Below are 13,078 nucleotides of genomic sequence, written 5' to 3' on the forward strand. Positions count from 1 at the left end.
TGATACCCCCGTACTCCAGAAGTGGCGTTCAGTAAAGTAAAATCAATATGCCTATTGACAGTTGCAACAAAGACAAATTTTGATCTTCTGTCCTTAAGGAGACAGGCCATGGTCCAAGTGGAATGTGTTTCAGCAACTGTGGAGAAAATGTTTATGTTTCCGGAGTCTACTGTGCTATTCTGCAAAGCAGGATTCTGAGGCCTATGTGAATATGAACGATTAATTTAATTAAGTTGAGACATCAAGTTGACTAGGTGTGAAAGCAAGTATTTGAAGTAAATGGGGCCAAGTTAGATATTCTACAAGTAAGCTTAACATGGTTCAAAATACGCATTAGGAGATAAATGAGGATTTGGGGGTTTTAGCTGTTAAATTTCAAAGGCAGGTAAGAATGAGTTGACAATTTAAAAAGAACATAAACAAAATACAGCAAAATTATATTCTATTTTACCTGAAAATGGCGATCGTCTGGAGAACACAAAAGATTTTTATATCCTAGGAAAGGTAAATTTCAAAGAAGGATAACAATAGGAAAAGATGAATGAGAAAAAACATTTTTAAAGAGAGATTGGGAGCTGTGTTGAGATGTGGCCATGTAAGATCCCCTGAAGAGAGTTCTCCATGCGAGGTCACAACTGTGAAGTGAAGTAAGCAGCCTTCAGCCACCCAGAAAAGTGACTGGTTGTTCAAGAAAGCAAGGTTTTGGTTTAAAGTCTTGAATGTCTACAAGCCAAGAGGGAGAAAGAGAGAACACAATAAGCACAAGACAGCAGCCCTTGAAATAACTCCCCTACAGCAACAGAGGGTTGTGCCATGTGGTAATATTATTGTATTTTTTATAGGTTAAGCTTTTATAACAATTGTTGTCTAAAGGGTGTTTGTGAGTAAAACCAAGAAAGAATCTTTTGGGGCAATATCCTGTAACACTAATTTTAACTAATCATTAATGTCACCTTGTGTCCTTACATTTCTTGTTAGCAAATGTTTTAATTTAATATCTAAAATTTCCAGAACTATTACTGGAATTTGTGGCACCAGATTTCAGTACACATTTTCCCCATGGTAAAATACAGAAAATAGTTGTAATTGCTTACCAAGTTCCTCTTTTTGGGAATTTGGCTCACACACATGCCAACTGTCAGATCATAACACAATACATACCTTGCTGATGGAATTACCTGAACTTTTACCAGTAATCAAAGCCTGCAACTGATACTGTCAAATGTGCCAGTGCTTTAATGCTGCCTGCATAAGACTGGCACAAGAGGAATAAAGGAATCTAGTACTGAAATTACTAAACAACCCCTATACTCCTGAGCACAGAGCACCAACTGTAATAAAACTTCATAAGATTCCATAACAAGGTGAGTGTACATAGCGGTGACAATGAATAGGTGGTTCAGGAGGAAGAGGTGAGTAAAATGATGGTCAAAAGGGGATATTTGTTCTTAAGGAAGCTTTTGAAAATGGTGAGGGGGGCAGTAAGGTGCAGCCGTTTCAAACGAGAAGTCCAGATTGCAGGGACACAGTGGCCAAAAGTTTAGTCGGGGAGAGGAATATACAAGTATACAGAAAGGACGGTGTGATCTGGAGCATAAGCCTAAAGCAGACAGCAATTGAATCACTGGAGCAAGGTCATGGAGGAATTCAAACACAATGATCAAGCTGGTGCCCTGTGGGGCAGGGAGCCAGCAGAGGCCCATGAAAAGGAGCGTAATGAGAGTGTGCAGGAATTTGTTTGGGATGCAAGCCACAAGGTTCTGCATGAAATTCTCAGGCGACAACATTGTGAATAAAGATTTCAGCAGCAGCGGAGGTGAAAGAAAAGCAGAAGCAGGCAATATTCCAGAGTTACAAGCAGCAGTCTTCACTCCTGAATTAGCTCCAATAATGGCATCCAACAGAAAAGATCACGTGCTAGACTCCAACAAAATCATGAGAAACTTGCATCGCCAGCATCAACGCACTGACACTAACCAAGTAACACTAACCAACATTACATTCCAGATTTTCAGAAGTCTTAATGATGGACAGGAATTTTTGTGTACCACTGTGCTTGACTGTAACAAATGGTCACTTCTTAACTTTATTTAAAAAGGGAATTCCTCTCAGTTGGAAGGACTTCAGGTCAAATCCCAATCCCCCATTGCTTGATTGCCCTCTTGGCCATAACAGCAGGTTTGGAACGTGAAAAAAAGGAGCTTCATCTACATCAATACTGAACTTTGTGATGTGATTTGTGATTTTTGCATCAGTAACCTCATCATTGCAACTTAGTTTGCAGACTTTATCACACATGTCTCTTTAAAAGAACCACAGATAAACACAAACCTTATTGCACTTATTTTGAACAGTACTCAGTTTCATTGTGGCCAAAAATAAAACAGTTCAAAATGAATTTCTTTCAAAGTGTGAATAATTAGCTGTACAGTAAGAGAATGTGATCCAGGCTCCACCTGATATTGAGACAAGAGTTTTAGTCAAGGTATGGCCTGTAATTTAAGGTGACTGACAGACATGCTCTACAGCACTGGCAAATGAGCATCAGAAAAGTTACGTACCTTTTTTCTTTAGAAAGGATTTTCTTGTTGCTAATGGACTCTGACGAACTCTTTGGTTCTGCAAAAATTTCACTGCAGTGGCAATCTGTGGGCAGTAAGAAATACAAATACTCCATTCAGTTAGCTAAAATTAAAGTTTTGTTGATGTTTAACACAAAGTACAAACATAGTAGCATCAGGACGTGGTACCACTTAACTTGTGGAGATCTAGTAGCATAGTGGTAATGTCACTGGGTTACAGATCCAGAAGCCCAGGCTAAAAGGACAGATTCAAATGTCACCACAAAAGCTGGTGAAATTTAAATTCTGTTAATAAATCTGTAATATTAAGCTCACCACAGTAAGGACTGTGACAATTATTGTCATGAAAACCCATCTGGTTCAGGGAAAGAAATCTGCCATCCTGACCTGGTCTGGTTTACATTTGACTCCAGGCCCACAGTAACATGACTGACTCTTAACTGCCCTCTGAAATGGCCTAGCAACCATTCAGTTCAAAAGCAATCAGGGATGGGCAATGAACATTAGCCCTAACTTTCATTGTCCATCCCTAATTGCTCTTGAACTAAAATATTGAGGATAGATCAGCTAAATCTTTTCCCAAAGGTAGGGAGTCTAAAACTAGAGGGCATAGGTTTACAGTGAGAGGGGAGAGATACAAAAAGGTCCAGGCAATTTTTTCACAGAGGGTGGTGAGTGTCTGGAACAACTTGCCAGAGGTAGTAGTAGAGCAGGTACAATTTAGTCCTTTAAAAAGCATTTAGACAGTTACATGGGTAAGATGGGTATAGAGGGATTTGGGCCAAATGCGGGCAATTTGGATTAGCTTATGGGTTTTTAAGAAGTGTGGCATGGACAAGTTGGGCCGAAGGGCCTGTTTCCATGCTGTAAACCTCTATGACTCTATGCTAGCATCACCCACATCCCATGAAAGAATAAATTAACTTCCAAGAAACTTAACAATGATATCTGTTCTCTCATGTGCTTCCATTGTTTGAATAAGTAGTTTCAGGTGTTGTATCTTTTGACATTACAATTTGTGAAGATCACAATAGCTTTTGTTTCCTTGGTGTCATTTATCTGTATCCAGCAATCCCACTCTGTTTTCCCCGATTTATTTCCATTATCATGCCCTGCTTCTATAAAATGTCAGACCATCTCCCAACTTACCTTTCCTATGCAGGAATTTTTTTCCTTGTAAATTCATCTCTCAGTCCATTTCCTCCATTACCCATGTTCTCAGGGACACCTACAATGACACAACTTTCCTCTGGGGTGCTACATGTCTTTAGATTGTTGATTTTCTCTGAAAACTCCTGGCATTTTTACAGACAAAATTGCAGTGCACATATTATACTTATCCCTCAGCTCACATGTTTTTATTCATTTTACCATTACCTCTTGCACTCCTTTGTGTCATTTTCTGCATTCAGATTGACGGATTTTGTCCTATTCATGTTGCAGAGTGTCTGTCCTCTGCACCTTTTCTAGTTTCAGTGTCTGTCCCTCCTAGATTGTGTTCAGATTCTTGTCCACTGCCCAACATAGCCCCACTAGTAGGATATATATACACACACACACATATATACATTCAATTCAGATGAAACCCATCTCATTTGAACAGCTTCCTTTTATTCCAGAAGTTACCCCAATCAATCCAAAAAGCTCCTTAAATGTAATGATAAATCCAAACCACAGCATGTCATTAAATTAAAATAATGAAAGAGTGTTTACATGAATGTGAAAATACATTACTGATGTATTTTGATGAGAGCATCTGCAAGCACTTCCATGAGTTAGCAAGCTTTAAATATAACAGCAAACATGCGAGTTTTGATGCCACAAATCTTAACATGCCCAGATGGAATCTGCTTTTGATAAATCCCGTAGAGAGGGAATTGTTATTAAGTAAGGAATTCAAAAGTGCATGTTTTTCAGCAAATATCTTTCACTTCCTTCTGGCTTTAACTGCAGACTGCACTATATGCTTCATTAATGTAAATAACACTCTAATTTTATCACATTTATAACCAACCTGTCACTTTTCTAATCGCAATTTGGGATTTTTATTGGGGGGTAAAAAAATCAATGTCAACACTAGCAGTAAGGAGAGAATCAGCTGCCAAATCTATGCAGCCCATTATGACATTTGGCTACATCCATCTGATACAGGCCAAGTATGCTGACTTGATTAGATGCTTTTTTGGTAAGTTTTGTATTACTCAATTTAGGTAGAATGACAAAGAAAGATATCATTTAGGAAAAGTTGTCTGTGTTAAAATGCATTAGTCACCGAAAAAAAACATTAGCACCCTAGTTACAACATTCAATTCTAACACCTGTGGTCAGTCTGATTCAATCTTTTAAAATCTTCTATAATTGGTTAAAAGGTTTTGATCGATGATTTTTTTTCCCTTCAAAAGATACAGCCAATTTTAAAAAAAGACTGCGTCAAGTCGCAGACCAGCAGTCATTGGTAATTTATTTCGAGAAACCCTGGTAAAAAGGGATACCTGAAATGTAGATATACTAAAAAGCAAAAGTACATAACAAGGACTCACAAGCACATGAGCCCATCTTTGGAGGGAGTATTTTACACTGTAAAATGAAGGCACCACTCAATCAATAGGTTACACCACAATTGTGTTGAGAGTAAATTATTTCACCACAATGCTCCTTAAACTGTCAAGTTTCTATTTGGATTCTGTCATTCCTTTAGCTGGATATTTAAAACCCAATTTCTTTTACCTCCACCCCCCCTCCCCACCATCAAACTAACATTTGTAGGCTTACTATTCGTAAGGATTTGTAGTGTACAGCAGTAACAGAAGGAAACCTAATTGGTAAGAGCTTGAATGTAAACACTCTGTTCAATCCATCCAACCTCCAAAAAAAAATCCCCGCACATGCTTTTAGTTAAGAGAATCTTTTCGGCTGCTCCCCAGAAGTCTACAGATTCATCTGTATTTTCTCAAAAAGATATCAGGGATTAATACGCTGGGTTATTTCGATGACAAATGCTGCTCTGCAGCATGCTTTTGTACGAAAAACAGAATTTCTGAAACTCTCGATGACTGAGTGCATCATCCGAGTGATAAAAATATAGAAAATAGAAGCAGGACTGCACCATTCGACCCATCAAACCTGTTCCGCAGAAGGGGATACTCTTACCTATTATATTGGGCGGCACGGTGACATAATGGTTAGTATTGCTGCCAGGAACCCGGATTCAATTCCGGCCTCAGGTCACTGTCTGTGTGGAGTCTGCACATTCTCCAGGTCTGCGTGGGTTTCCTCCGGGTGCTCCGGTTTCCTCCCACAGCCCAAACATGTGCAGGTTAGGTCGACTGGTTATGCTAAATTAACCATAGTGTCAGGGTAAATATGAGGGGTTACAGGAATAGGGCTTGGGTGGGATTGTGGTCCGTGCAGACTCAATGGGCCGAATGGCCTCCTGCACTGTGGGGATTCTGTGGCGATTTCACCACTAATGCACAGTCAAATTAAATTTTATTTTAAAAAAGGAAAAAAATTTACAGGTCTGGAAAATAACCAGTAAAGTATCAATGGCAAATTATACAACAGCAAAAGACAAATGAAAATGTCTAATACACGTTTTTTTCCTTTACAACGGCATCATGGCTGACTATATGCAAATTTATCATATTTGCACCTTATTGGCTCAAATTTCATATTCATGAAACAGCAGCAAATAACAACCAAATGTGTCATACACAAAACTATTAACAATGAGCAAATTGCAATGAAAACCACCAGACAAGGTCAATGAATGACAAGCCATAGAGGGACAGTCAGTTACAGCTCGCAACAATAAAAAAAATGACAAAGCAATTAAATTGCTCAATTTGTTTCGATTATACTAACCTATGCAGTAGTACTTTGTTAGAAATGCCTTGAAAAATATTTCCCATCAAAGATTAATCACTACATGCGGCGAGTCAACCTCTCAGGCCCATCAGCCACGAATAGGAAACTGAAGAATTACAAAGTGTTTACCGAGAAGTTCTAATTAAATATACTTTTTGCAGACATATTTGGTAAAGCAGGAAGGATGCAAGTAAACCAATATTAAATATAATAATCTGCTTTCATTATAAGTGCTGTACTATAAATAGATGGGCAACAAAGGGGTTCCTTTTGTCATATGAGGTTATCTATTTGTTTAGCAAACGTGGACATAAAAGAAAAAATTCATCAGCAGTTGAAAGAAAATACTAGTTCCACTGGCTCATCAAAAAAACATTTATTTCACTGTCTCTAAGGAAATTGCTTCTGAACTGCTTTCCAAACAGTTTTGCTGATGTGTATTCCCTCCTCCATTTAGAAACATAGAAACTAGAAGCAGGAGGGGGCCATTTGGCCCTTCAAGTCTGCTCTCTGTTATTCATTATGATTGGGGATGATCATCAAATTCATTATCCCGGCCCCCGCTTCCACCCATATCCCTTGATCCCTTTAGCCCCAAGAACTATGTCTAATTTCTTCTTGAAATCAGACAACATTTTGGCTTCAACTACGTTCTGTGCTAATGAATTTCACATTCACCACCCTCTTGGTGAAGAAATTTCTCCTCATCTCAGTTCTAAAAGATTTACCTCTTATCCTAATAGGGGAGAATCCAGATAAGGACACCAAAACTGCACACAATATTCTAGATGTGGCCTCACCAACACCCTACACAATTGCAGCAAAACATCCCTATCCTTATAGTCAAATTCTCTCATTATAAAGGCCAACACACCATTTGCCTTCTTTGCTATCTGCTGTACCTGCGTGCTTAGTTTCAGTGACTGATGCACAAGGATGCCAAGGTCTCATCGAGTATCCATCTCTCAAATAACACCCATTCAAGAAACAATTTGTCTTCCTATTATTGCTACCAAAGTGGATAACCTCCCATTTATCCACATTATACAGCATCTGCCATGCAGATGCCCACAAAAACAGCCAGTCAAAATCACGCTGCTGAAGCATCTCTGCCTCATTCTCACAGCTCACCCTCCCACCCAACTTTGTATCATCTGCAAATTTGAAGATAATACATTTAGTTCCCTCTTCCAAATCATTAATACATAATGTGAACAGTTGGGGTCCTAGCACAGGTCCCTGCGCAACCTCACTAGTCATTAACTGCCAGTCAGAAAAAGATCCATTTATACCAACTGTTTACTTCCTATCCATCTCAAGACATTACCTGCAATCTCATGTGCTTGAATTTTACACCGTAATCTGTTATGAGACCTTGCTGAAGGCCTTCTGAAAGTCTAAATAAACCACATCTACTGGTTGTCCTTGGTCAACTCTACTAATTACATCTTCCAAAAATTTCAATAGATTCGTCAAGCTTCCTTTCTGTAAATCCATGCTGCTTTGTCTGTTTATATCACTGCCTTTCAAATGCCGAATTAGGAAATCCTTGCTAATAGACTCCAGCAACTACTGGCGTTAGGCTCACTGGTCTATGGGTTCCCTGTTTTCTCTCTACTTCCCTTTTTGAATAGCGGGCTTACATTAGCTACCCGCCAAACTATAGGAACTATTCCAGAATCCAAAGAACTTTGGAAATTAACCACCAACAGATCTACTATTTCCAGGGTCATTTCCTTAAGTACTCTAGAATGAAGATTATCAGGAGCTAGAGATTTATCCACCTTCAATCCCATCAATTTCCCCAAAACCGTTTCTCCACTAATGCTGATTTCCTCTAGCACCTCACTAAAACATGTTTCTCTCAGTACTTCTTTACACTGCTTCAGTCTTCACAAAGGAAGACATGAATAAACTACAAATTTAATTCCTCAGCCATTTCTTTATTCCCTGTTATGAATTCTCCCGTTTCTAACTGTAAGGGACCTACATTCATTTTTGTTAATCTTTTTCTCTTCATGTAGCTATATAACATTTACAGTCAGTTTTTATGTTCCCCACTAGCTTATTTTCATACTCTATTTTTCCCTCCTTGATCAATCCCTTGGTTCTCCTTTCATGAATTTTAAACTGCTCCCAATTCACAGGTCTGTTGCTTTTTCTTGCCAATTTGTATGCTTTTTCCCTGGATCTGATACTATCTTTAATTTCCTTTGTGAGCCATGTTTTGGCTATAATTCCCTCTTGCTCCAAACAGGAATAAACAACTTCTGGAGTTCGCCTATTCGTTCTTTAAATGCCTGCCACTGCCTGTCTACTCTGATTCCTTTCAGTAATGTTTCCCAGTCATGGCCAATTCATGCCTCATAACCATCATAGTCCCTTTATTGAGATTCAGGACCCTGGTCACAGAATCAACTACATCGTTATCCACTTTGACAAAGAATTCTACCATATTATGGTTACTCATCCCCAAGGATTCTCTCACAACTAGATTGCCGACTAATCCTTTCTCATTGCACAACACCCAGTCCAAGATGGCCAGTTCTTGGTTCCTCAACATATTGCCCGAGAAAACCATCTCGCGTGCACTCCAGAAATTCCTCCTCTACACTACTGTGACTAATTTGATTCTCCCAATCTATATGCAGATTAAAGTCGCCCATAATCACAGGTGTTCCTTTAACAGGTGCATCTCTGATTTCCTGTCTAATGCTTTTCCCAACATTACCACTACAGTTTGGTGGTCTGTATACCACCACCCACCGATGTTTTTTGCCCCTTGTTGTTTCTTAACTCAAAATTATATCTATACCAACGTTAATCAACAATACAACGCCACCACTTTTTCCTTTTCATCTGTCCTTCCTAAACACTGAATAGCCCATCATTGCTTATCTTGGCATCACGTCTCCCTAATGCCAATTGTATCATACCCCTTTACATCTATCTATGCAATTAATTTGTCCATTTTGTTTCGAATGCTCCGAGCATTCAGATACAAAAGATCATAGAACCCTACAGTGCAGAAAGAGGCTCTTTGGCCCACTGAGTCTGCACCGAACACAATCCCACTCAGGCGCTACCCCCATATCCCTACATATTTATCCACTAATCCCTCTAACCTACGCATCCCTGGATACTAAGGGGCAATTTTTTAGCATGGCCAATCAACCTAACCCACACATCTTTGGACTGTGGGAGGAAACCGGAGTACCCGGAGGAAACCCACGCAGACACAAGGAGAATATGCAAACTCCACACAGACAGTGACCCGAGCCAGGAATCGAACCCAGGACTCTGGAGCTGTGAAGCAGCAGTGCTAACCATTGTGCTACCGTGTACCCGCCTTAAGGTGGGCACTTCTGGCATTTCCTTTCCCACCATTTCTTTTTTAACTGGGTCCTTATCTGACTCTGGCCTTCGATTTCTCTACCTCTCACTTTCCTTATTCTCCTTACTGTCTTTTCCTCTTGTTCTTAATTCCCCCTGCTCTGAATCCTTGCAAAGAACATAGAATATTACAATGCAGTACAGGGCCTTCGGCTCTCGATGTTGCACCGAACTGTGAAACCAATCTAAAGCCCATCTAACCTACACTATTTCAATATCATCCATATGTTTATCCAATGACCATTTAAATGTCCTTAATGTTGGCGAGCCCACTACTGTTGCAGGCAGGGCGTTCCATGCACTTACTACTCTCTGAGTAAAGAGCCTACCTCTGACATCTGTCCTATATCTATCACCCCTCAATTTAAAGCTATGTCCCCTCGTGCTAGCCACCTCCATCCAAGGAAAAAACCTCTCACTGTCCACCTCATCTAATCTTCTGATCATCTTACATACCTCTATTAAGTCACTTCTTAACTTTCTTCTAATGTAAACAGCCTCAAGTCTCTCAGCCTTTCCTCATAAGACCTTCCCACCATACCAGGCAACATCCTGGTAAATCTCCTCTGCACCTTATCCAATGCTTCCACATCCTTCCTATAATGCGGCGACCAGAACTGTACACAGTACGCCAAGTACAGTCGCACCAGAGTTTTGTACAGCTGCAACATGAAAGGTTCTTATTCTGCTGCTATATTAGTTTAAACCTTCCCCAACCATTCTAACAAGTACTCCCCAAGAACATCAGTCCCAATCTTTCCCAGGTGTCACCCGTTCAGTTCCACCATCCCCAGAATCGGTCCCAATGCCCTAGGAATCGGAAACTCTCCTCCTCACACCATCTCTGCAGCCAAGAATTCATCCTATGCAACCTGCTGTTTCTACTCTGTCTAGCATGCACAGGTGGTAATCCTGAGATCACTACCTTAGAGAGGTGCTCCTTTTCAGCTTGCTTCTTAGCTCCTTCTGCTTTTAGGGCCTCAGCCCTTTTATTTTTTCACCTATGTCATTTGTACCAACATTCCAGCACAGCACTACCCCTCCCTTTGGAAAATTAATGAATCATATTTCAAAGGTATGTGTCCAAATGTTGGGTGCGGGAATTCACCAAATAATTTAGAGCATTTTCTCAAACAAGTAGTTTAGTGTTGGTTATCTACGTTGAGAAGGCATGCTTTGGAACCCACGTACCTTGAAAAATGGAGCTTGCAACCCAACCTTCTGTTTCAGCAATCCCAATGAGTGCTATGACCCACAATTTAGGAAGTGCTGACTCTACTGGTGGGATTTGCAAACATAATAAATAGTTCAATTGTGACGGTCACAATTTATCAAGTTTGGGCTTGTCCTATTGTACTACACTGACAGTATGTTTAATTATTACAGACTGATATAATTCATCAATATCACCGGTTAGAGATGAAACTGTTGGTTTATTTTGTACCATTTTATTGTCAGTGGATACACTCCTAGTCTACATTATAATTATGAATGTTGAAGATTGTGGTATTCTAATTATTTGAGAGTCAGGCACTAGTCAGTTCCAGAAGTTCTTTTCATAAGATCTACAGAGGTAGCTTCAAGGGAAACCATACAACAGAAACAAATCTTAGCAGAAATCTGCATGTTAAGAAAAGGGAACACTTTCTATGCACATCATAGATTGCGAATATCAAAGTATTTTAGAAAACATGCAGCTTTAAAGTCCATTGATTTAAATTACAAACTAGCGAGGCAAATCAAAGGCTGTGGGACCCCAGTAAACTTTTTAAAAATGAATTGAGGCAACTTTAAGTTTCTAACTGTTTGCAAATTACCAACCAGGCACGCACACAAACACGAAACAAGCAGCATGGGGCTCCCCCTAGCTGAGGCTCATCTTCCTTTTGTAAATGGGAAGCAAAATGTACCCAGGTGCTTTAAATTGACTCAGTAAAAAGTCTGACAACACCAGGTTTTAGTCCAACCGATTTATTTGATAGTAAACTCACAAGCTTTCGAGGGGACTGCCTCTTCGTCAGGTGAATGGAGAGTTCTGGCCTCGGACAGAGCATATAAAGCATATAATCTGTAAACTGTCTGTGCTAAAACGGCTGGACTAAAACCTGGTGTTGTCAGACTTTTTACTGTGTTTACCCCAGTCCAACGCCGGCACATCTACATCATGACTTTAAATTGACTGCAGCCATTGGGTCATTTTCTGAAAGCGGAACTTTTTCACTAATGGCAATCATCCTGTAACACCTCAATCAATTATAATCTAATTCAGCTCTTTGTAACTGTGCCCATTTGCAGTGCTATACGCCATAACATCTTATTTCCCTTAAGGGTGCAGGGAAGGTATATTCTTGCTGCATTAACTCAAAGTTCAAGTTTTTTTTAAATAACATAGAAAGGTTTGGTCAAACACTATTTACCCAAATGAGAAAAGCCAAGTCAGTGAGCTGCCACTGTGGCAAGTTCACATTTTCTTACAAACAATCTTGATTAGTTGGATGAATTTATATTTGATAGATTTTGATGCAGTATCTTGAATTCCCATTCTTTTGTTAAAGTCCCAATTTTTAAATAAATCAATAAAAGCTCCTACGTTTCTGAAAAGGCTATGAACAAAGCATCAAGCTTTCCTCAGCCTCAATGTAACAAACATTATGCTCAGCCATAATACTAGCGATGACGGTCATACAGGGGTGGGGACTTCAAGCAGTCAGAAAGTTTAAGTCACCCCCGACCAGGACTCAACTAACCTTGATCAGTAGCTTGCAGTGATTAACAAGTAATGTTGCAGCAGAAAATGCTTATGGGATTAATGCAGCATAGATACATTACAACTAAATTTAAGGGTGCATTTCCACTCCGACTTTAGGCTCTCACCTCTGAATCAGATAGACAGTTGTCAGTTCAAACTATCCTCCACTGGAGCACCTAATCATCTGTGACACTTCAATGTAATCTTGAGTAAGTATGCACATAGGAGCTGGGCTTCAGGTAGGAGGTTAAAGTAAGCCCCCCCTCCTCCTCCCCCTCCCCCTCACCTTGACATAAAAGATCCCAGAGCAATATACAAGGAAGAGCAGGGCAGTCGGCCGTGTCCCAGCTAACATTTATCATTCAATCAATACAACCAAGAACAGGTGTTCTGGCTGTTCCTTTAATTCCTGTTAGTGGGATCTTGCTGTGTTTCCTCCATTACAACAGTGATTACAATTCAAAAAGTACTTTATCAGCTGAGAAGT

The 13,078-nt window shown here is 39.8% G+C and overlaps 1 protein-coding gene across 1 annotated transcript in view; it reads right to left on the reverse strand.

Moving 5' to 3' along the window:
* The window catches only part of pex14 (peroxisomal biogenesis factor 14), a 250,478-nt gene that overhangs the window by 144,232 nt on the left and 93,168 nt on the right, over positions 1 to 13,078 (reverse strand). Inside the window, exon 3 of the mRNA XM_080215025.1 lies at positions 2,562 to 2,646. Coding sequence (XP_080071151.1) covers positions 2,562 to 2,646 — 85 coding nt within the window. The remainder of the gene's footprint in view (positions 1 to 2,561; positions 2,647 to 13,078) is intronic.

Source organism: Carcharhinus amblyrhynchos, chromosome 30, assembly GCF_965287045.1.
Source record: "Carcharhinus amblyrhynchos chromosome 30, sCarAmb.v2.hapA, whole genome shotgun sequence".
NCBI classification, from domain to species: Eukaryota; Metazoa; Chordata; class Chondrichthyes; order Carcharhiniformes; family Carcharhinidae; genus Carcharhinus; species Carcharhinus amblyrhynchos.